At 36.9% G+C, this 25445-nt stretch overlaps 1 protein-coding gene across 2 annotated transcripts; it reads left to right on the top strand.

Annotated features, from left to right (window-relative positions):
* The first annotated feature begins 3338 nt into the window (after window positions 1–3338).
* Window positions 3339–24880, top strand: LOC118816608 (ribosomal protein S6 kinase beta-2-like). 2 transcript variants are annotated; one of them, XM_036583094.1, is made up of 17 exons: window positions 3339–3551; window positions 8079–8133; window positions 9887–9924; window positions 10044–10158; window positions 11382–11450; window positions 11952–12099; window positions 13687–13744; window positions 15641–15741; window positions 16912–17002; window positions 18266–18356; window positions 19631–19738; window positions 19881–19943; window positions 21108–21185; window positions 21276–21383; window positions 22705–22817; window positions 24087–24248; window positions 24359–24879. In XM_036583094.1, the coding sequence occupies exons 2-16, from the start codon at window positions 8080–8082 to the stop codon at window positions 24244–24246; spliced, it is 1395 nt and encodes a 464-aa protein (XP_036438987.1). In that variant the 5' UTR covers window positions 3339–3551; window position 8079; the 3' UTR covers window positions 24247–24248; window positions 24359–24879. The 2 variants fall into 2 exon arrangements, with proteins under 2 accessions (XP_036438987.1, XP_036438986.1); XM_036583093.1 differs by having other exon boundaries at window positions 24087–24880.
* The last annotated feature ends 565 nt before the right edge of the window (window positions 24881–25445 follow it).

The following is a 25445-nucleotide window of genomic DNA, read 5'->3' as shown; positions in this document are numbered from 1 at the left end:
ACACTCTTTGAGGGTACGTCACAAACACCATATTTCTTCCTAAATTCACTCTGACATCGCTTAAACGAATTGGTGACCCAATAGGTTCTTACTATGAAGATGCGCTGCTCAATACTGTACACCACCATCCTGATAAGAAGTCGAGCACCTGGAAGTTGTTATGTTATGGCATCATGTTATGGAACAAACCATGTGGAGGTTAAATGTTGCAACAGCTGTCTGGCACCTACCTCATCGCTCTGGCGCAGGGGCATCCCAGGTTGATCGAAGGTGGGTCGTTCTAAAGGGGTGGTGACGAACACAGATACAAATGTTGATAAGTGATTGGTGCAACGTAACACATCTATTATATTAAACCACATCAGTACAGTTATAACGCCACTAACAAAATTACTAAAATTATAAGACACAAAGTTCTTTATTCTATTGCTACATTAACTACCACTGAGAAGTTCATGGTTAATGAACTCTCTTTCTTTATTTCTGATAGATGTGGCTGAAATATTGACATCTTCATGTGTCTCATGAAATATTAAGTGATTTTAAAAGGAAAGCAGCAGTGGGCTATATTTTAGAAAAGGTTCATTTTAGATATTTAAGTTTGTTGTTAGCTCTCCATTAAACTGGTCAGCCTGCTCTAACAGACCACTCACTGAAGTCATGTTGTCATTCTGTAGTCGGTGCCAGGCTCAACTGAATATTAGACAACTGAATATTAAAAACGCAATGTCAAAAAGGAAACCTAACTTTTTTTCAAAACAAAACTGAGAGGGGAAAAAGTTGTAGCCGCTCAGTAGTTTTGCTGACATTTCCAAAATAACTCGCAGGTTGTGGTTCAGTCTCCCCTAGGCTGTGAAAAATTGGAAACGGAGATTCAAATTTTCTCAGAGCATCATGTTATGGAACAAACCACATGCTTTTCATGTTAAACCAATGCAGGGTAGAAGAAAGAGAACTCTGGGAAATCCCACACTCTCCATCTCCTCAACTGTTTTACCGAAAAGCTCAGTTTTATCAGACTCATTGTCTGAAAATCACCCTGTAATTTCTGTAAACTTTGTAGAGGTTTTCAGAAATACATGTAGGCTGTTTTCAAGACCAGATGCGGAAAGACAAAAATATAACTTCTGCGTCATCCTCTGCGATCCATCTACCGTAGTAGCTTACTGTTGTAGCTTAGCCTAGATGAACTCCATCTTTGGAGGATAAGACACAGAGAGACTTAGAATAGGACACAGAAAGTTCTTTGTTCTATTCCTACGTGAACTACCACTGAGCAGTTCACAGTTAATGAACTCTCTTTCTGTATTTCTGATGTGGCTGAAATATTGACATCTTTATGTGTCTCATGAAATATTAAGTGATTTTAAAAGGAAAGCAGCAGTGGGCTATATTTTAGAAAAGGTTCATGTTAGTAATTGAGTTTGTTGTTAGCTCTCCATTAAACTGGTCAGCCTGCTCTAACAGACCACTCACTGAAGTCGTGTCATCATTCTGTAGTCGGCGCCAGGCTCTTATGCCTACATAAGGAACTCTGAGTCTAAAAGGAATTTCTCCATGATAGAATGAATGAAGTTTACGAAAACTGCCTCTGTGTATATTAAGTGTGTCAGTTAAGTTAAATTGCGTTTTTAGAATAAGACACAGAATGGAGAGCTAACGACAAACTATCAGAGCTGAACAAAAGCATAACTTGCCAGTTTTTGGTCCTCAAAGTTTAAATGTTGTCACTTTATATGACAGAGTATGATTTTTTTTTTTATTTTGGTTTTGTTTTAAATGCATATATATATATATATATATATATATATATATATAGAGAGAGAGAGAGAGAGAGAGAGATAGATAGATAGATAGATAGATAGTGTTGATGTGCAAACAGATCAGATGAGAGCATGGTCATTATCTCATGCTTACACAAGCAGTAATTCAGATGGAGTTTCAGTGACTGGAAAATGAAGAATATCTGCATTACTAAAAAAATAAAATGTTATGGACTCAAATGGCTCTCATGAAATTATGTGAAAAGTGAATTAAAAAGTTTTTGTGTTATGTTTTGTGCAATGTACATGTTTGGGAACATAATGTAGACTCTCCTATTTTATATAAACAAACATAGATCAAGATGGGATGAAGGTGGATGTACCAAATACTGAGACATTTACTAAATAATAGTGACAGATGGTATGTAAATAGAATGATGATGAATGATATAGAATACATTTTAAAAAAATGATTATATATGATACAAAAGTGGAGAATGTTATACGAGATGGATGTGAGAAAATTATTGCTCATACATGTCTCATTTATATGCATATATGTAGTAAGAATATGGGCCTCATTATAATTAGGCCCTAAATTATATAGTTATAATGGCTGTATTATAGCATTGAATAGTGCAACTTGACAAAATTATGTTAGATATAGAATTAATAACATTTATAATACATAGCCCTACTAGTAGCGATATAGGCTTAATCATGTCATGATATAGTTGGTTATTCTATTATATAACATAATTATAATGACTTATAGATAGGACAAAGAATGCTTTGCTAACTTATAACATAAAACACATTTCTTTCTAGTGGACCTTTGACTGTGTTGAACTGTCTTTGCCTTAAGTTTGAATGGAGAGAACGGTGCATTACTCCGCCATCTGCTGGTTGTGTAGAAATCCTCTTTAATCAAGCATGTATAGCTGATTTATTTCGCCAGAAGGATATTTTTGATGGATTTAAACTCACTTAAAGCTGTAAGTGAAAGCACACAAGCACATTAGATGCGAATACAATGTAGCTGCGAATACACTGTAACGTTTAGAATACAACTGAACTACAAAACCCATGAGTCATTGCTGGCGCCGCTCCGCTGGACTGTGATAGTGACGCAATCAGGCCGACAGAATTTGTAGTCCGGTTTGGGAAAAAACTCCTAGAAACTATATTTGTGTCTTTACTATCGATTAATCATTTGGAACATTGGTATAAAGTCAATATAATGTCAATATAAATTAATATGGGGCTGACAGGGAACGTTATGCTGCACAACCTGTACTATTCACCACTTTCAATTCATTGTTATTGGGTTATTTTAAACACAACAAGCAGGGGGCGACCAGTTTACTTCGCATTATAGGCGTTATGTTTTATTATAAATTAGATATATTTATTGCTGACTAAGGCAGTTCAAATGTAGATCTTCCCAGTGAAGTCAAAGTGGTAGAGGACTTTTTTAGGTTTTAGGTTGAAAATAAAATCCTTTGTTATTGTTGTTGTTATTTTAATTCCCGCCCTCACGTCTCCTCTCGTCTTGTCTCGTCGCCTACTGGATGATGTCATCGCAGAGGGTAAGCACACTAGCAGTTGGATTTTAACCAGAACTGCAGGTACATGAAGAACCGAGCACTTTATCGCTTTTACACGGATTTCTTACTAGAATATACGTTGTATTACACGAATATCATCACATTTACCAAGCAGCGCGTCTGCACAGCGTTTGTGGCGGAATCAGGAGTGAGTTTGGGACGCGGATGAAGGTCCGAGCAGGTAAATAATAAATAAGGAACAGCAGAAATGAAGAGGCTTGTCTGTATGAAGACGCTTCGTGCAGTCAGTTTGATTGTACTGCCAGCTTTCTTTATGTCATGTCTGAATGGCTTCTGACTTACTCAGTAACTGGACATATAGACCAGGAGCAGTGCTGTCTGTCTGTCTGTCTGTCTGTCTGACATTACTGCTGCTATTGCCATTAATGCTGTTGCCACTGTACAAGGAGCCTGAAATCTCTTATCAGGCATATGATGTAGCCCTCATTATTTTTTTCTAGTCGTGCATGGCACGGGTTTCAATTGTGTAAATGACAAGTAAAGAGCCTTCTATTCTCTTTTAGTCCGGTTCTGTCATGCATTTTAGGCCTGCATGCAGTGAGGAGAAATTCAGACACAAGCTAAGAGTAAAACTACATGTTTTGTGCAATTTATTATATTGGTATAATCAAGTTTGAGTTTGCAAAGATTGCCTATAGTAAAACTATAAGATTATATGTAATAGTTAATGTTTTTAAGCCCAACATGAGTTGCATGTTATTGATGCTATTGTAACATAAATACATCATAAATAACATGTACACATGTTTTCTAACATTCAGTTTTCCATTTAAATTCCATTCAGCTCAGTTATCTCCCTTCATGCACTGACTAGATAATGAAATATTTGGGCTGGGCAAGCACGTAGAGAAGTGTTTATCACATTCAGAAAGCTAATAGCTGAGTATGACCACAAGAACCATGTTTCCCAACTTCCAGGTCAAGATTCTGTTCCCAAAGTGGGAGTACAGGTATTTGGTACTTTCTGAGCCACAGGCTGTTCTGCAGTGAAGAGAATGTCAGAGTTAAGCTCCCTTCAGTTTCGTATATTATTCAAAATTGCATACAAGAATACTAAATAGTAGTCAAAATAGTACGTTAGTCCCACACTTTATTACTATACTACGTAATAATATGTGTAGTGTAGTATAGCATGTGGTTTTGGATGCAGCTCCTGTACTGTCCTTACAACAGCAGGATCTTGGAGTTTAATTTGGTCTCTAGTAAAATAATCTAGAATTTATGAGAGAATTTATAACCACTTAAACATGGACATCCACATGCAGCAGTGTATTATTCAGTAAATTTAAATGTAAACAATGCAAAAATATGGAGTTATGTGTATCATTAGGTTGCAGGAGTGAAGAGATCTGGGCCTGCTGGAAGGCCCGTATATATTAAGGGGTTAAAAAGCTGAAAACTTATTTGTTATTTCATTAAAAGTGAGATGAATGTAGTGTCATTGAGACTTAATGAATAATAATGCTTTCTGATGCTGCAAATGTTCAAACCAAATGCACTAGAATGTCTGGCTTGAATGTAATATCTGTAATGGCAGGTGACAGGTATAAAAATAAAAAGTTTGATGTAGTATAAAACATTGCTGAAGTTTCAAAACATACTGTTCATATGTGGAAACTATTTGTTTTTGAATTTGTTATTTCTGTGATAGTTTTCGAGTTGGGGGTGTGTCAAAAATGCGATGATAGCCACTGATAAACTGGCTGTATTTCAGTTATTCGTCAGCTACAACTTCAACACTGCAGGCTAAAACAGTCCACGAGTGGGAACAAGCACGTTATGTGATACATCTAACTGCATAAAAACATTACTAACGCAAAATACACAGACTCCCTTTAATGATAGAAAAACAAGTAAACCAAAAACATTATTTCCAGTGTGTCTTATTTCCAACCAAAACCACTTGAACACAAATCAAGTCATACTGACGACCTCCGAAATCGCAAGTAGGAACTTCCGAGTAGGACTTGAAGGCAGCATTTCAGCCTGGACTGCTTTTTGAATGAGGCAGCCAATCAGAACAGAGTTTATTTACATATATCAGTCTTCAAGTCTCAGGGATAAAAAAAAAACTAATTTGTGTTCAAGTCTGTCATCTGATTACTAATATAGTCCATAATGACTGACATAGTGACATGATATAATTCACTGAACCATAAGAAATGCTTTTCATTGTTTGAGTATATTAGCTTTGTATCAGACCTTTCTGCTGTGTCAGAGTGTGAATTAGTGAAATTGCACAGTAGCCAGATATTCTCTCCTGAGGCTTTTGACCCATCGCTTTAGCATACAATACAGGTTCATGTCCATGACAATGCCCTGATCAGTACACATTGTTATGAACACAGTATATTGTACTCTAAACATATGAGTCAGTGTTTCTCCTGGAATAGCCTCACAATGGTGGTCTGCTAGTACTGCAGGCCCTACTGCTGTTTTAATGACACTTCCAGTGAAGCATAACCAAAGAGCCAAGTGTCTACAACCAAATATACATGTGCAGACGTCTCAGGCCAGCAACAAAAACTGTTTAGCTGGGCTGTGTTTTTGCTTATAAAACAACATAGGACATCAGAACAAATGCAAATGCTCATTAACACAAAAGAAAGTCAGAAATGTCTTCTTAGGTTGGTATAGTGTAGTGGGTAACACCACTGCTTCCCACGCTGCAGACTGGGGTTCAATCCTCCCAGGAGTCCTTGGGCAACTCCTAAAACTACCTTCGCCTACCTGTGTAAAAAATGATAAGAACGTCTGCCAAATGCCATAAATGTAAATGTAAACTTACATGTGAATGAGTGGAGCTAAACTACTGCAGGCAGAATAGTTGGGTAAATGTAAATGAGTTGGGTCTAGTGACATCACAAAAACAATTCATTCCAAAGCTGAGTATTTACATATACTGACCGTATGGAGTATAGAATGAATGGACATTAAACATTTTGAAAACTTTGAAATTTTGCATTAGTGATACATATTACTTTAAAGTCTTTCTTTTCAAAAAAGTGAAGGAAATTCATATGTCCATGATACCAGCTCTTCAAATATAATTTTCACAAGTGATCTGAGGCTTTTTATAGCTTTTTGTATTAAGCAAAACTGGTTTCAGGCTATTAACTGACATTATCATTGGAAACCAGTTATACCAGGTCTTAAGTATGATTTTTTTTCCAGGCAAGCTGTTGTGAATTTGCAGGCTAATGTGAACTTTATATCAGAAGGTTTGTGGTTAATTTAAATGCATGACTCATCATCACACTCATAACTCCCCACACTGAATCACAAGTAGACCTGCTGGTGTAGTTTCTGACACTGTATGACACACTATTATCTATAAAACTGGACAAAAGTATTTCACAAACAGTATAAACTATAAACAGTCGTGGAATTACTTGGTAGCCGCATTGACCTCATGGCTCCAAACTCCAGACACTAAACATGTCTTGGCAAATCAAGTACATCTTTTGGGGTGAAGCCAAACCATTCCATTGGAGAAAAATCCTGTTTGGTCACAGAATGCTGTCTCTTGGCTCATTGACGACTAATTGACCTGGTCTTTCAGTTAAGGTTGTGACCCTAGATAGTGCAACTGGGTGGATTCGGTAGCTTGTTTATAGAACAAACATGAAATCAGACCGTTCATCTCAGGCGTAGACTGCAGGAATAGAAGAGTCACAGCTCTAATGTAGCTTTGCCAAAATCACCTCATTAACTCATGTCCTGTTAAAGACTGTGATTGTAACAGCACACAACTACAGTTTACAATGCTTTAATCTATGTTTTCAGTAATATAACACCTCTTTTAATATGCTAGTTTACAGGTTTCAGATGATTATAAGGAAGCTTAATGATGATCAGAGCTGTAGATGATCCCATAATGACTGAGAAAGCTGTATAACAATGAGAGCAAAGTTATTATAAAATAAATATCCAGAATGTATTTCCAGAGCAGTGATTGAATGTCAAGGCAGAGAATGCAAAAATGATTGTTAATAAATGATTACATAACATTAGTATAATATTATGTAATATTATGTAGTATGATATTTATCACTCAGATACCTCACATTTTTAAAACCCCTTTGTGTCTGTTTGAAAATATATTGTATTATTATGAGATGTCATATTGTTTAAAAGAACAATAGTTATTCAAATAAGAAATGATTCCAAATTTTTGAAGAGTAGTATGTGTGCAATTAAGGTTTTTCCAGCCATTTAATATCTGAAAAGTTGTATTCCAAAATGTTGTATATTTTTTTGTAACAATTCTGGATGTAAAGAGTTTATTTAGAGAATAGTAGATGATGCGGGATGGAAAAGTTTTATTTCTGTGGGTGGTATTTATTGTTTATATATTATTTATATATTTCTTGTATGTGTAAAGCCCTCCCAACAAGGTTTATCATAGAAAAAAAAGAAATTTCTTAAAAGTGATCTATAATGTGTTTTGGAAGGAAACCCTTCATATGTATGTTGCTCATGATTTATAAAATTACGCTGATTAATTTACGCCTGTGTTTCTACAACATTTCCTAAGTTACGAGCTTGTGTGTGTAATCAGAAATACACCATCCACCAAGTGTCCATGTCTGGCGCAGGCCAGTCAATAATCACAGATACTTGTGTTGAAAGATTTAGACTTGAGCAACTGAACGTTGCCTTTTCTAACACCTGTCTGTTCCTGTAGGATGGCGGGGGTGTTCGACATTGACCTGGAGTCGGAGGACGTGAGCGATGCGGAGGTAAGAGGAATGTGGATGGAGAGAAGATGTGACTCTAATCCAAATAACATTTAACATCCTATACGTCAGAGTCAGAAATGACCAGAGAAAAGAGCAAAAATGCCCTTTTATAGTGGACCTCCACTGATTTTTTGAACTTCTGCATAATTCTATGGTTCAGATGTAAAACAAAGTCCTTCAGAGTAGTTTAATGTGAAATGGTTTGTTGTAGACAAACTTACTGACTCAGATCTCTTTACAGTGGTGGTGATAGAAACCAGGAGTTTCCCATTATCTGATTACCCAAGTGCATGTAAATGCATTGATTGTATTCCTGACAAAATCTGGTTTTCTGCAGTTATCAGATTGTTAAGTGCATGTAAACACACTCACCACATCTTGAGTATATCTTAAAAATATGTTTAAAGATTGATTCTAACAAAACTATCAGAAAATAATGTCTTGGGCATCATTAATAACCATTCCGTGTAATAACTTTCTGTGAGGGAGTATTGAGTATTGGTTTTTAGGCTCTAAATGACCTTATAGGACCTGCTTACATCACAGAGTGTCTGTCTGTTTATGTTCCAGCACGTGATCTTAGATCTGCAGATACTGACCTTCTGTAAAACATGGAAAACATATAGAGGCCTTGTTCAGTTATTATGCTTCTGGACTGTGGAACTCAGTTCCACTTTTTGTTAGACTGTCAAGCTCAGTGCTCACTTTTAAGAAGCATCTAAAAACATATCTCTTTGTGTTAAATTAAACTCTACATCTTGTGGTGCTTATCTTTTAATTGGATCTGTGTCATTTTCTTATGATTCTAAATTAATACTTTTTTATACAATTTATTGTATAACTTTTTTATCACCTGTCTGTAAAGCACTTTGAGCTGCCACCAGCATGAGAAGTGATATATAAATAAAAATTATTATTATTATTATTATTATTATTATTTAGGGGCATTAAACTTATCTTAGTTCGTTTTTCCATCTCCACCACTGAACAGTTCTGGCTCTAAGTTGCTTTAGAATTTAGCATTTCACACCAAACCACTCCGAATGACTGTTTATGCCCTAACAATGTAATTATGTAGTTTTCCTTTAAAACAATTACAAGCCACAACATAGTCCACAAATAATTTAATATACCAGTATGAATTAACTTATAAATGGTAGTAGGCAAAATACTGGTTTACCTGCTATAGTGGTCAACATTCTTTTTGAGGTGGAGTTTTGTCATTATTGTTATGCCACATGTAAATACAGATAATGCAGTGCACAGGGCAAGATGCTAATTCCCTCAACTTTCATCTTAGTATTTGTTTACAATAAACAATTCAAGCCATGTTGAATGTTTGTTCAGATACTTTTGAATATTTGAGTGTCTAGTTTGACTGAAATGCTGTTCCGTACTGCAGATGATGACATCTCAATCAAGGAGCAATCAGTTCTTTATTTCTTCACCAGTAATATAGAAAGATTGAATCTGTGCTCTGCTGTATTTGATTTATTTATTTTTCTGGTTTATTTTCTGATTAGTGATTGTTTTCTGTATTTTCCTAAGTGCCCAATTTGTGTAGAAAATTGCTCTCAAATGACCCTTAAAGAAGTGGGGACACTTCACATTTATTTGAACTCTTTATGCTCATAAAACCCTATTCTTGATGCTGGTCATGTACCTATACTGGGAGAAAAGCACAATTAAGAGTAACCATCTGTTTAAATCTAGTTTTTCTTTCTATTATCAAACATCTTTTGTTTGTTCATAGGATGAAGTTTGTAACTTTCCAGCGGCAGAGACAGAGCCGTATGTATTCTTTATATAAGCATACATTTTTTTATGGTATACTTATAAGACTGTATGAACATAAATGTGATGTATAACTGGATATGAGTGTGAATAATGCTGAAATGTCTCTTTACCAGGTCAGAGACTGAGGAGGTGGAGCTCACTAGTGCGAGTGTGAACAGAGACAGCGAGAGAGTGGGGCCAGACTGCTTCGAGTTACTCACTGTGTTGGGGAAAGGAGGCTATGGCAAGGTATGTGAGGGTGTGCGTGGGTTGAACCAAACCAAGATAAAGCAGGTTTGTTTTGGTTGTGGTGTTTTTACAGTATACATAGGCCTGTCACAGTTATTACACAGTTGCCTGATCACAGCTATTTGAGATAATCACAACTGTTTAATTTGACCACAATGGTTTTCCACAGTCTTTAGATTTCACAGTCATGCTGTATCACAACAAGCACAATGTGAGGTTCTATCATTAGTTGCAAAGTAAAGGGCTAGCTAAACAAGATAGCAAATAAGCCAATTTAGCTGCTTTTGACTTGTACTTTGTTAGTTGAATAAAATGGACAAGTAAGACAATTAAATTGTTAATCACAGTTATTTATATAACCATTAATCATAAGCTAAAATTTCATGATTGTGACAAGCCTAAGGATACATGCATTTTATGGTACTGTGCAAAAATCAGAGACCACCCTTGGTTTATTTAATTTCCATTCAGAGCTGCCTTAAAGTATAAGTACAATATAATTTAAAATAATATGTTTCATTATTAGTAAAGGTGGGCAATTTGATAGTATTTATCGTTATCATGATGTGACGTTGCCATGTTGCCTACCTCGTATGTAGTGTCTCCACTTTTTGCCTTTATCTGACTTGCTTTCAGATTTTTCAAAGAAATCTGCAGGGATATTTTTAGAAGTCTTAGAAATTGGTTGTATTTTCTGCTTCTCATGATCCAAGTAATCCCAAACACATTCGTTTTTTTTTTTTTGTGGTCAGTCCATTGTTTTGAGACCACCAGTAGCTTCTTTGTTTGATTTGCAGATTTTATTTTTGTCTATTTTCATTTCTAAGTAAGGGCCTTCTTAATAGCTACACACTCTTTAGACCCATAGTGTCTTTGTCAGATCTGAATCAAGAGTGGAGCTTGATTCTCTCCTCTCTCTCAAAGATGAAAGCTTTAAGTACTGTTTATCAGATGGGGACAGTTTTGGTGGTTTACCAGGTCTTGCATGGTTGTTAGGAGTGCCATTTTCTCTGAATCCTTTGATCAGTTTTAGAGGCTCTCTTTTTTACTTCTTTTCCTTTGACCTTTCCAAGTGGATCTTTTTATATCTAGTGTCCTCAGAAATCGCTTGGAAAATGAACATGTTGACTTGAAATAAAATAAATCAAAGGTGGTCTCTGACTTTTGCACAGTACTCTTTGTTCAAATGCTATTCAAACATCACACTCTGACTCTTCGTTTAGGTCTTCCAGGTTCGTAAAGTGCAAGGAAGTCAGACGGGAAAAATATTTGCCATGAAAGTTTTGAAAAAAGTAAGTTTGTTTCCTTTCACAGATGTAGCATTTAGAGCTGAAACTAAGACTTATTTGTACAGTTGATTCATTTATTAAACATTTTTTGATTAATTGACTAATTCAGCTATTTTGCTTTCTGCTGCTTTTCTTTAAAGTTCGATTTCCTTTTTCTTATAGTGCCGCGAAAACAATAAAAGTCACATCGCCCCCTTTTTTTTCTTGTAGTGTACTGCACTCTGTCAGAATTACTGCATGTATCATGTGATCATTATACAGCATTTTGCTTTAGATTTTGTTTTAGCATCATTGGTGACTAGTTGACATTGTGTCCTAGCTGTTTCAGGTCAATGTCATCTGATCAAAGGGCTTACAAGAGGAAGTAAATGAAAGATAAATAAGTAAAGATAGAAGCTCCTTCATTGTATGTCTCACTGCCTTTTTTTCCGCTCTGTGTTTCCCTTTGTGTTTCGCTCTGTGTTTCCCTTTTCTCTGTTAACAATCACACATGCCCCCCTGTAGGCCAAAATAGTGTGCAACGCGAAAGACACAGCACACACTCGTGCGGAGCGAGAGATTTTGGAAACCGTTCGTCATCCTTTCATTGTGGACTTGTGGTACGCCTTCCAGACAGGTGGCAAACTCTACCTCATACTGGAGTGTCTGAGTGGTGAGTGTTTACTGCTGGGTTTGTTTATCCACTAAGTATAGGGAATAGTGTCCTCTTACTCATATCTAGACCAAAGCTCACAGTTTCGTGTTTTCCTTGATCTAAGACACTTGATTATATACATGCATGCCTTAATAGCTGTTAAGTGGGGGTGGCGATGGGGCAAAAATCCTAATCTTCACAATATATGAAATGCGTTAAATTATTCATTATTTTCTGATGTTTGATAAGCTGGAACAGACACAAAATTACCAGCGGTTCCACATTTAAAAAATACTACCAAATACTATACAATAAATTTATTCAACATACTACACTGCTCTAAATCCTATTGAACAGGCCTAATTATGCCCTCTTTATAATAAAACATGCATGTTATTTAAAGGCCCATATCATGAAACAAAGAATTCTCACTTTTTTTAAATGAAAGAATTTGATGTAGTATGTAAACCGTTCACTCTTCAGTCCATACAGTCCATATACGGAAACTAAGCTGCAGAATCAGAACACTTTCAATTAATTATTTTTGTGATGTCACAAGAGCCAATTCATTTGTACATGAACCTACAGCCATTTAGCTCCACCTGTTCTCACTGACGTTATAAGGAGTGTTTCAGCCTGGACTGCTTTTTGGATCAGGCCCAATGCAGGGCAGTCAGTAGAGAGATCATTTACATAAATCAGTCTGAAAGGCACAAAAGCAAAAACAGCTGGTTTAGCTGTAAGAAATAAAGAGAGCTTGGAAAATGGTTGTGTATCAATGAAAAGTGATATAAATCAACAAATCAACTATCGTAAGTGGGTATAAGAGGATATGAGCCTTTTAAATACTTACGATATTCACAATACGCCCAGGAAAGCATATTGTGACATGCTGTTATGTTGTATAATGTGATAGATGATGAGCATCTTACTTACCACCCCTACTGTTGAGTTCACCCTGGTGTTAGGATCGGGAAAACACATAACTATGCAGTGCTGTATAATTGTTTAACATAGTATTAGATGTAAGACTAAGGTATTAGTTTTGTAAGAACTTATTTAACTTAAACCTGAGGAGTTGCAATAAATGTAATTTTATTATTATTGTAATGCTCATTGAAACAAGCAGAGAAATTCTGTTGAAAATGCAGATTCTAAACTTTTAATCAATACCACATTTGTGTTTGTAGGCGGAAGAGTAGGTATTTTATTGTGATTTAAAATTGATGTGTACAGTCAACTTTTGTGCAAAGAAAATCTTTTCTTTTTTTTTTTGTATTTTTTACAAATCGGTACATTTGTCGGACACGAAATTGTCAGTACAGAATGTAAATGTAATAATTGTGTAACAGTGTAATTAATTATGTAGCTACACAGCTACTTTAGTAATAAAAAAAACAATAATAACTCTGGACTCCTAAGGTTTAATCTGTAGCTGGTAAGGTTATTTGATCAATGTAAATACTATGTTAGTGACTAACTCTTTTCGATAGCTGTGGTATTGTGATATGGTGTTAGTGGCTGTACATTTTGCGAACCTTCTTGTCTTTACCCTGCCCTTCAGATCTTGTGAGAGTATTTTTCGATACCCCTTCAAATAAACAGGTGGCGAGCTGTTTATGCAACTAGAGAAGGAGGGAATTTTCATGGAGGACACAGCTTGGTAAGAACTGATATAAGAACATGAACATATGTATATGAGAACATGAAAGGAGTCTGTGGATATTAACTGGAAATTTAGAAATGAGATGGTGTGAAATACGGACACAAGAACAAAAGCTTGCAGTGAAATATTCTACAGTTGAGTCTGTTTGCCAGTACATTTTTTTAACAATAAGTCTAACCAAAGAAACATTCTCAGTGTTCCACTGGTTTGCTCTATTCGCTTATCATAGAGCAAACCAGGAGCCTGGAACAATTTGGTTTTCAGTTGGAGCAAAATTAATATTTTTTTTATACAAGCAGCCTACACATCTCAACACAGTTAATTCAGTACAGTTCCATGGTGTTTAAAACAAACAAGCTTTTCCAGTTATAAACATAAAAATACACAGATGAGCCAAAACATTGACGACTCACGATACATTATTGTTGGTCCTTCAAGTGCTGTCAAAACAGCTCTGACTCACCAACGCATTGACTCTACAAAACCTTTAAGGGTGCCCTGTGGTGTCTAGCACCAAGATGCGAGTAACAGATCCTGCAAGTTGCGAGTTGTAGCCACTGCGGATCAGACTTTTTGTTCTCACAGATGATGGGTCAGATTGACATCTGGGGAATTTGGAGCCCAGCTCAACACCTTCACTCATGTTCCTCAAACCATTTATGAATAATGTGTGTAGAGCACATTATCCTGCTGCCAGTGAATACCACTGCCATGACAGGGTGCCTGGTCTGCAACAATATCTAGGTAGGTCCACATGAATGCCTGGACCCAGGGTTTCCCAGCACAACATTGTGCAGAGCATCACGTTCCCTCTCCCAGCTTGTCTTCTTCCCACAGTGCATCCTGGAGACATCACTTTAAAACCACAGATGCATCTGGCTGTCCACGCTTTCTGTCTGTTCAGACCAGGCAGAATAGTCTTTATTGCCCTTGCTAATCAGTGAGCCTTTAGCACCCAAAACACTGTCGCTGGTTTGTTGTTTGTCTCTGCTTGGACTTGCCATTTCGGAGATGCTCTAACCCAGTGGTCTGGCCACAATGATTTGGCCTATGTCACTGATGTCTTCACACATGCTCATTTCTCCTGCATCCACTATTAGTCGACTATGAGAACCGACTGTTCACTTACCATCTAATACATCCCAGACCTTGATATCCGCTGCTGTTATGAGATAATCAAGGTTATTTGCTTCATGTGTAAGTGGTCATAATGTTTTGGCTCATCAGTGTATGTTCAGCAAAATGAATATGTTTAGGAAAAACAGCTTGTATAATGTTGTGGCGAATTTATTTTTGACGTTTTTGGCGAATCTGTGTATAAAAACTTTGAAAAAATGAATTAAAATTAAACTCATTAGTTGTTTAGTTTTAAATTTATATGGCAAGATATGGAGGCTTAGTTGTAACATTTACCAATCCCATCATGTGGAGGCTGTGTTTTAGCCTAGATAACTCTTGCAAGTTGTGTACATGCTTCAAAATTACAGCTGCCAAGAAGCTAATTAAAATAATGATGGTATGATTTCTGTGACTTCAAGCCACTTGGGAAGATATGAATCAGGTATAAAATGGATAGAGCTGAAGTAAAACATGGCAGGACAATCACAATGATCAAAATAAAGTGGAGTTGGAATCTTTTGTTCTAATTACAGTCCATTATTTCTTGAAATATTATTAAATTTTAATATTAATTTTTAATATTTATGTTTTGTTTCCAAGCCTTTGGTCATAAGTGTATGTTCTATTGAAAGTTGGAGGGCCTTACATTGTGTAAAATGTTCAACAGGGTGACCACATCACTGCATTAGTGATAGGGCCCTTTTGAAAGCTTTATCAGACGTTTACCATTTCGTCACTACTGGCCTCTCATCCAGTGTGGTCTTTGCTTGGCAGTTTTTATCTGGGTGAGATAACGTTAGCATTGGGGCACCTCCACTCCAGCGGGATCATCTACAGAGACCTGAAGCCAGAGAACATCATGCTCAATCATGAAGGTGTGTGAGTACAAAAATGTATTGACATCTGCTGAACCCGTCTAGCTGGGTCACTGAGACTATTGTTAACATGTAATTAAGGCTTTTAGAATATCTCAGTTTTTTTTTTTATTGCTGTTGCCAAAGCTCAAGCTGGTTGTTAGATGTTAGAGAGTTATGATTGAAGGTTCTTTAAACAAACAGATACATTAGATTTTTGAAACCAGTTAAACTGGTATGTCATATAAGAAATGTGTGTTTTATCAAAGTCATCAGGCGGTGATTTTGAGGGTGTGATTCTTCTAAACCCTGACACACCCACAAAGCACAAACATCTTAACGGCTGTCATGGGCCACTTGAAGTCTGAATCAGTTTTGCCTGCCCGGCCAGCATGCCAGCCTACAAGAGTTGCTGTCTCTTACTGACAATGGTGCTTGAATCAGGTTTATTTGAAATATTTGCTTAACATATTACCTATTCATATTCACTTTCTTCTTCATTTTATTATTATTAGTTGTAGTAAAAGGAATAATAATAATATTAATAATAATAACTGTTAATAATTACTACTGCTACTATTATTATTACTGTTACTTCTATCATGCTACTACTAGTAGTTGTATTTTTATCATAGAGAATTGGTGTATTTATTGACAAGTACCTGAAAAGAAAAACGAGTGGGCATCCACCAGACACTGCAGGCTGGTGGTCTAAAATATCAGTTTGACCCTCTGCACATATTGCAAGAGTTTTATATCATATACCATAGACACTTGTGTGCCACAAATTCCATGCAGTGGGTGGTGGCCTAGTTATGTTGTGATTTGAATACATTAATTTTTAAACAAATATGAAATATTTGTGTATATAACTCTACTAAGATGTCGCTGTTTTGCTTAACTCTGAGGTTCTAAATTCATAAAGTCCTTCAGTCAAAAAAATTGTGGGTCTTTTAAATACTGAATACTAAACTAAGTTCAGATATTTGTATATTCAAAGAGCTGCACCCATTTCTACTAAAAGCCAAAGTACTGCCGGAAACCAGCTTCTGTGTGTTGATTCATACATGCAGTCAGTCCTGATCCTGTCATTGCCTCATGTATTTGAATGATATTTATAACCATACGCTTTATACACAATGTGCCTGCCTAGTCTATTTCAAGCTGACACATTATCTTCCCTTCCTTAAGGCCACATTAAACTCACTGACTTCGGCCTGTGTAAGGAATCCATCCATGATGGCACCGTCACACACACGTTCTGCGGCACCATCGAGTACATGTGAGTAACTCTCACACAGATCATGTTACAGAAAAAAGTGTGAAGGATCACTGATAAGAGCTCAGATAACCTGACTGAATTCAGTGTAGTAAGAATAGACAAACATAACTGTAGAAAATGAATTTACACCCCCACATTCATCTTTTTTTTTAAACCATTAGTTGCATTTCTTCCACACCAGAGCAATAAACTTTTGACTTTGTTGAGAATTCATAGCAGTATTCCCATATCAGGGAATTCTGGGGCAAAAGGATGCTGTATGCATGCACAAGTAATACATAAAGGAATCAAACACTAAAAACTAAAAAACTGAACACTGTTCAGAAGGTAGAAAGTACACTTACCACCACAGATTGCAGTAGCAGATTTATACCACTAGATGTCCAAAGCACGACAGATTAACTTTTACCGCCTGTGTGGCAAATCCATCTAGTTTGTGCGTAAATTTCACTGCAACTAAAAAGATGAGACCCAGTTAATGTGTTCTGCATTAACTACGCCTAAATCATCATTTTTTGGGCATGTTTTGCAAAAAGTTGATCATTAATGTCTTAACCTAGAGTGTTGCAAATTTTACCTTTAGTAAGCTTATTAACCTTTCAGTAACTACTATTAAGCTATTGTGTAAGTTATAATGCAGTACAGAAGTCAGAGTCTACACTTTTATTTATTTTATTTTGAGTCAAAACAGCCATTAAGTACAAATTACTTTATACATGTATATATAATTTTTTACTGTCAAGAAAAAGCTGAACATTTATTGAATAGAAATTACAAAAGTATCAACAATTAACTTTAAATGTTAAGGAAAAAGTTTTTAGTGTTTGTACTTTTCTTACCTTTTCTTTATTGTGGCCTCCACTCTTTTTAGAAGACTTGCTTTCAGTTTTTCCAAGAGATCATCTGGATCTTGTAATTGTTTTTTGAAATCCAGTTTTGGAAACTTCAGTTGTTTCACTGTCCCCTCTTTCATGCTTTAGAAATATCTCTTCAAAATGAATTACTTGTACTTAATGACTGTTTTGAAAGGAAATCGAATATGAATGAAGTGTGAGCTCTGACTTCTGCACAGTACTGGCTGTAGTCCTGAGAGTGAGCAATGTATGTGAGTGAATGTATGAACATCACATTACATCCATGCCCTTGTAATGTGAGGGGTTCATTAAAACTGTAGCAGTTGCTCATATATAGTAATAGTAATAACAGATAATTAAAGGTATTTAGTAAATGATGAATATGCATGTTATGTGAAATATTTCCCAGGGCTCCAGAGATTTTGACCCGGTCAGGACACAACAGAGCAGTGGACTGGTGGAGTCTGGGAGCGCTGATGTACGACATGATGACTGGCTCGGTGAGAGAGAGAGACACATAAATTAAATTGAAATCTGTCATTTCATTTGATAAAAGACTCAGTTAAAAGATAAAAAAAATACCCTCAGAAGGTCACAGTTACTGTTTTTTCTTTACGTTCATTACATAAGTATTAACTCATACAATCATAGGAAGAGGTTTGGATGCCTCAGTCAAGTGACATGTTTTGTAACATTTACTAATACGACAGTATATGTACAATCCTGGACAAAAAAATGGGCCAAGCCCAAAATATAATGTTTTTTCCTGATTTTGGGCTGGGTCAGAGTCTAAATTTAAACTCTACAGAGAATATTTGGTCTCACATTAAACACAAACCGGCTTGGCAATTTTTTTCCACTGTTTGAAGCCATCAGTGATGAGTGGAAAAATACTGACTGATTTTTTTTTCTGTAAAAGGTTGTCTCCAAGTTTCCCCACAAGACTTCACCATTTAAAGAAGTCAAAGGGAAAAGCTATTGTGTACTAAGTTTTACCAGCTTTTGTTATCACCAATAATAACTAGATAAAGGTGGAAATTCTGGACCGAAAATCAACACCTTAACACCATTAACACCTACCTTCTCACACACTGGAATACCTAACTGAGACTTCAGTCCAGAAGAAGATTTGTGTTAGCCTATCGACATTGTCCCACTCACAGTGAGCTTCGACCAGTGTTTTAGTAATAGAACATGAACTTGTCTGTATTACCTACGAAAAACACAAAACTAAGTGAATGTGTATTAAATGTACCACTATATCATCACTGCCGTGCTGTCACTCATGTGTCTCTGTATCTGAAATAAGCTACTGTAATACTCTAATACTAGTAATACTGTTCAAGTAACAGTCTTGAATACTGAATGTCTCGACCTTTTTGGAGAATTTGTTGTGAAAAACGGACACCCAAGTGTAACACTATCAGAAACTGAAATATGTTGCTAAAACACGTGTGACAAAAATCGGTTTTCTCAGTACACGTCTCAGTAGGTTACATTACAGGCCATTACAGGGAAACTCAGGGAAGCCAGCAGAGGCCACTGTGAGATCTATGAGAATACCCACCACTGGTGACCACATTTCAGCACATGTGCAAGCTAAAAAAAGGGCTGCAAAATTATTGCCTGTAATTATCAGCCAATATTTCACTATTAGACAGATGATAATAATAGTCAACACTATTAATATTATAATATAATATTTCAACACCCTCTTATGACTTGTTTTCGTTGTCTCCTGTTTCTTAACATCTGTCTCTCTCTCCTTTCTTAGCCTCCATTCACTGCAGAAAACAGGAAGAGGACCATTGATAAGATCCTAAAGTGTAAACTCAGCCTTCCTCCATACCTCACACCTGATGCTAGAGACTTGGTCAAAAAGGTCAGAGCTCAATGGGTTTGAGTTGTTTGTGTTGTTAGCACTGCATCCTTAAAATAAGAAAAACACAAAAATGTTACCTCCTTTCATCTTTGTCTTTCTTTCGTCACCTCTCCATCATTTACATCTGTTTTCCTTTGCACAGCTTTTGAAGAAGAACCCAACACAAAGACTGGGCTCTGGGAAGGGAGACTGTGCAGACATACAGGTGAAAGATGCCTATACATACCAACAGTTGTATGCAAAAATTTGGGCACCCTGGTCAAATGACATGCTTTGTTGATTTTCTAAGTGAAAATAATCGAATACAAGGGGTGGTTGAAATTTTGCATACAGCTGTGTGACATGCATGCAAGCAGAATACTCTATGTAGCAATCTATTATCTGTCCACCAATCAGCCACAATATGAAAACCACCTCCTCGTTTCTACACTGTTTTTTTTTCTGACATTAGCAACTTACACTTAATGGCCATTTTGACTGGACATTGCTTAAACAAATGGGCAGTCTTTGACTTTTGCATGGCACTGAATACACACTCACTGGTCACTTCATTAGGTACACTTCCCTTGTGTTTATACTCTTTGTCCATTTTATCATCTCCGCTTACCATTTAGGTGCACTTTGTAGCTCTACAGCAGTGACTCTGATGTGGTGGTGGTGTGTTAGTGTGTGTTGTGCTGGTCTGAGTGGATCAGACACAGCAGTGCTGCTGGAGTTTTTTGACACCTCAGTGTCACTGCTGGACTGAGAATAGTCCACCAACCAAAAACATCCAGCAAGCAACGTCCTGTGCGCAGCATCCTGTGGGCAGCGTCCTGTGACCACTGATGAAGGACTAGAGGATGACCAACACAAACTGTGTAGCAACAGATGAGCTACTGTTCTGACTTTACATGTACAAGGTGAGGCGACAAGGTAGGTGTAGCTTATAGAGCGTACAGTGAGTGTACACAGTGTTTAAAAACTGTACCAGCACAACACTCTAACACGCCACCACCACATCAGTGTCACTGCAGTGCTGAGAATAATCCACCACCTGAATAATACCTGTTCTGTGGTGGTTCTGTGGGGGGTCCTGACCACTGAATAACAGGGTAAAGGGGAGTCTTAACAAAGTATGCAGAGAAACAGATGGACTACAGTGTGTAAATGAGGAGCTACAAAGTGCACCTATATGGTAAGTGGAACTGATAAAATGGACAATGAGTTTAGAAACAAGGATTGTTTTAATGTTATGGCTGATTGGTATATAAACAATGTGTATAGGACTTAGAGGCATAAGAAATCAGAAGACCTTTTTATTGTTCTTGTTTAGTAGAATTGCTTTTTTATTCATCTGTTATTTTTCATGTATCATGCCCTTTTGCAGAAGCATCCCTTCTTCCGGCACATCAACTGGGATGACCTGCTGAATAAGCGAGTGGAGCCGCCCTATAGGCCTTCACTGGTAATGTCCGTACAACTGAGTATGAACATTTTATTAATGGTGCAGTACTTTCAAAATACAGCCTTCTCATCTCTCTCTCTCCACCTGTAGCAATCAGATGAGGACGTCAGTCAGTTTGACAGCCGCTTCACCAGACAGACTCCTGTGGACAGTCCTGATGACACAACTCTGAGTGGCAGCGCTGACCATGCATTTGCTGTGAGAAACACACACGCACACACCCACACACTACAAACATACTAGAGCTATACACGTCACAAACCATAATCACATAAATAATATGTAATCACCAGCTTGTTTACATAAATATACACTCACCAGTCACTTTATTAGGTACACCTTCCTTACATCCCTACACTTTGTCCGTTTTATCAGCTCTAATTGCCATCTAAATACATTTTGTAGTTCTGCAATTACAGGCTGGTTGTAATTACCTGTTTCTCTGCATACTTTCGGTTCCCTTTCACCCTGTTCTTCAATAGTTAGCACCCCCACAGGACCACCACAGAGCGGGTATGATTTGTGTGGTGGATCATTCTCAGCAATGCAGAGAAACTGGCATGGTGGTGTGTTAGTGTGTGTTACTGTGCAGCATCAGCAATACAGTGTTTAAAACCTCTAGCAGCACTGTTGTGTCTGATCTGCTTGTACCAGCGCAACACACACTAACACACCACCACCATGTCAGTGTCACTGCAGTGCTGAGAATGATCCACCACCAATAATACCTGCTTTGTGGTGGTCCTGTGGGGGTCCTCACTATGAACAGGCTAAAGGAGAAACAGACGGACTACAGTCTGTAATTGTAGAACTACAAAGTGAATCTATATGGTAAGTAGAACTGACAAAATAGACAGAGAGAAACAGGGGAGGTGTACCTAATAAAGTGACCAGTGAGTGTATATTCAGTGCCATGCAAAAGTCAAAGACTGCCAATTTGTTCATGTAATTGCCAGTCAAAATGGCCATTAAGTATGAGTCACTCATTTTTCAGTGTCAGAAAAAACATACATAACAAAACATACATATGCAAAAGCCTTAGACACCTAAGCAAATAGTTTAAACCCATTTTTCTGGACAGTAACTGTTTTTGCAGGTAAAACACCATGTGAGCTTACTTTTGAGTAAATGCAGACAAACATTAATGTGGTAAAAAAGAAACAAGGATTTCAAGGTTTTCAAAAAAGTAGTTAATATCTTGTGAGCTGGTTAAAGAACAAAGCTTGGCTCTCCTCCATGTCTCCAGCCATTTCATGGATGTGGTAAATTCCATCGTTGGCACAGGTTTGAAATGGTTAAATACATACATAAAATCAGTACTTTTTGTATCACTATTATTTGTTTTTAAACATCTGGAGTTGGAGATGGAGATTTTTATTTAAATGAGGGCACAATCAATGCTGAAAACTCTAAAATTAAGCTACATTGTTCTCATGTTACCATGGCATGTAAATTTAACTGAAAATGTACTGAAGATGAAAGCTGTCCCTTGTGTTTCTGCATGTGTGTGGGTGTTTAGGGCTTCACGTATGTGGCCCCCTCAGTGCTGGAGAGTTTGAAAGAGGGGTTCTCAGTGGAGCCACGAGTGCGTCCCGTCCGCAGACTCAACAGCAGCCCACGCACACCTATCAGGTCAGAACCCAGGTTATTCCTTGTGTCTACAAACACAGAATTGTGTAGCATGTACCTTGTATCTACACTTCTTGACCATTTTATCAGGTCCACTTACCATAGAGGTGCAACTTTGTAGGTTTACAGTTACTGACTGTAGCCCATCTGTTGTTACTCATTTTATTAGCCCCACTTCACTGTTTCCATCAGTGGAAAGGGGCCACCATAGGACCACTGCTGGTTAGATATAATTTGGGCAGTCTGTGATTCTCAGCACTAGATTGAGACTGACCTGTTAGCGACTGCATTAGTAGTTGGAGATCTACAGAGTGTAGCTACACTACAGGGTTGTTATGGGGTTATGGTTCACAGGTTGTCACAGTTACCTCTTCAAAATACAGATTAAAATGCATTTGCGTCTGTGCGGGACCGCGTTATTTGGGGAAATTATCTTGTGATTTTACTGACCAATGCTGTGACAGCAACTTAAATAGTAATTAAATTTGTTCCATGAATTAAAGTTCAGGCTTGTAATTTTGGCCAAAAACACCAGCATATCAGTTTTTTTTCTGGTTCGAGGCTTGAACGCTTAACATTGTGCACCAGATTGCCAGTTAGTTGTGGTTGTGTTGTATGCAGCACATGGGTGTTTGGTAGATTTCTAGTGGTCCAGCACATCTACAGGAAGCTCACAAGCACAAGTGTTATTAGGTTAAATTGTCCCACATAACACAGCCATAAACTTTTATGAACATTTAGCATAGCTGGCTAATAGTCATGTAGTATTGGTTCAGAAAAGTATGTGTTTGGCTCAGAGCTGCTTTACAGCCATGGAATCCCTATAGACTAAACACTGGCAGTAGAGTTGGTCAGCACTGCAGTGACTCTGACGATTGACATGCTTGGTTGATTTTCTAAGTGAAAATGCACTAATATATAGTAATCATAAATAAAGTAAAATATTGATAGAGTAACGTAAATATTGTAACTGTAAATATAGTTACTTAATGCAGTAAGAGTAATTCTTCATTAATGCACAAACCTTTGCTCTGTATAGAGGATGTGCACCTTATTATCACTTAGAGAATCAACAAAACATGTCATTTGACCAGGGGCATCCAAACTTGTTGCATATGACTGTGTATGGTCTGCTAAATTGGTCAGTAAGCGAAGGTACTTTGTTGCCTCCTATATTTTTTATATACCCCTATATTAAACTTGTACTGTTTGTCTCAGTATTCTTTGGAAGAGATATCATTTTTGATTCTGATACAGTATTTCTCTCTCCAGCCCTCTGAAGTTTTCTCTCGCTGAGCCTTTTAAGAGCAGTATTGACGGAGAGGAGGAGCCCCCTGTTCAGACTCGACCCCCTGCTCTCGAGAACTGTGCCACACAGCCAATCAGAACGCCAGGACGGAACAAAAAACCGAAAGGCCATCGTGGCAAATGAAGGCAACCATTTTTGCAATCAGCATTCATCAAAAGGATATTGTGTGCACGCATTATCTCTCAGTCTCTTTCTCAGTCTCGCTCACTCTCTCTGTCTTTCTTTCTCATGACAGAACCATTGCTGCCACCAAAACCAAAGCATCATGACACTATAAATAGAAAAAAGAAAAAAAAATTGCAACCGCATTGAATGTTTTGGTTGGAATGTGCTGTATTGTGCTCAGCGCTGACTGTGAATGAACTGCAGTGTATTTATCTCTGGAAAGCTTTTCTACAGTATAAATTCATGGAAAAAACAGAACAATTTCCTATCAGATCACTGTATTTTTGGTTGGGAAACTTCATACTTTTCTGATCCTGTTTCCTCATCTCCTCTGTCGGCCCTAAACGGCAACATTTCAGCTATTTTTTTGTGTAGAAACTGAAGAGCCTCCAGTCATTATCACAGGCTATTTTACCTATGAACATGAAAGACTTATATATTATTACTAAAATTTGATTCAAATGTATTAACTGTTACTATTTGCTATTAATATATTCATTGGATTGTTTTATTTTAAGATGTTTATTTACCATAATCATTTTATCTTCTTTTTAATTTTGGTGACAGTTACTTCAGAAAATAAATATATGCAAAAACTGAGACAAAAAGTGTTTATTCTGAAATCTTTTACTGAGAAATATACATACGCCTAAAGTGTTTCTTATGGTTTAAAGTTTACATTTTTTTATTCTTAAGAACTTGTGAAGCTTTGAATAAATTTAATATTCATAATCCACATTTATATGAAACAAATTCTACACAAACCCAGTTTTAGGCTTTGACCATCCAACCGACGTATTCCTAACTTGAGTTATTTAAGAAATATTAATGTAATTTGTTATTGAGTTTGTTAATAGTTTTGTAGTTCACAAAAATTGAAGTACCTTCATGCAAAATTACTGAACACCTGAAAATTTCTCCATGCTGCCTTTGTTTATGATTACAGTCACAAGTTTGTAGTTTATGGCTACAACCCATAAGTAGCTTGTGACTTTTGCTTATTTATTAGTTATTGGTTATAATCAGGGCAGTCAAGCAATTAAAATAATGAATCACCATTAACAGCATTATTGTGTAGTTAATTGTGATAGTCTCACATTTTCTATGTAAAATGTTTAAAATGTTTTAATTATTACACACAGTATTATGTAGCTAAG

The sequence above is a fragment of the Colossoma macropomum genome, unplaced genomic scaffold (assembly GCF_904425465.1).
Source record: "Colossoma macropomum unplaced genomic scaffold, Colossoma_macropomum, whole genome shotgun sequence".
Taxonomy (NCBI): Eukaryota; Metazoa; Chordata; class Actinopteri; order Characiformes; family Serrasalmidae; genus Colossoma; species Colossoma macropomum.
The sequence above is the reverse complement of the archived record's forward strand: the minus strand, read 5'-3'. Positions and strand labels throughout refer to the sequence as shown.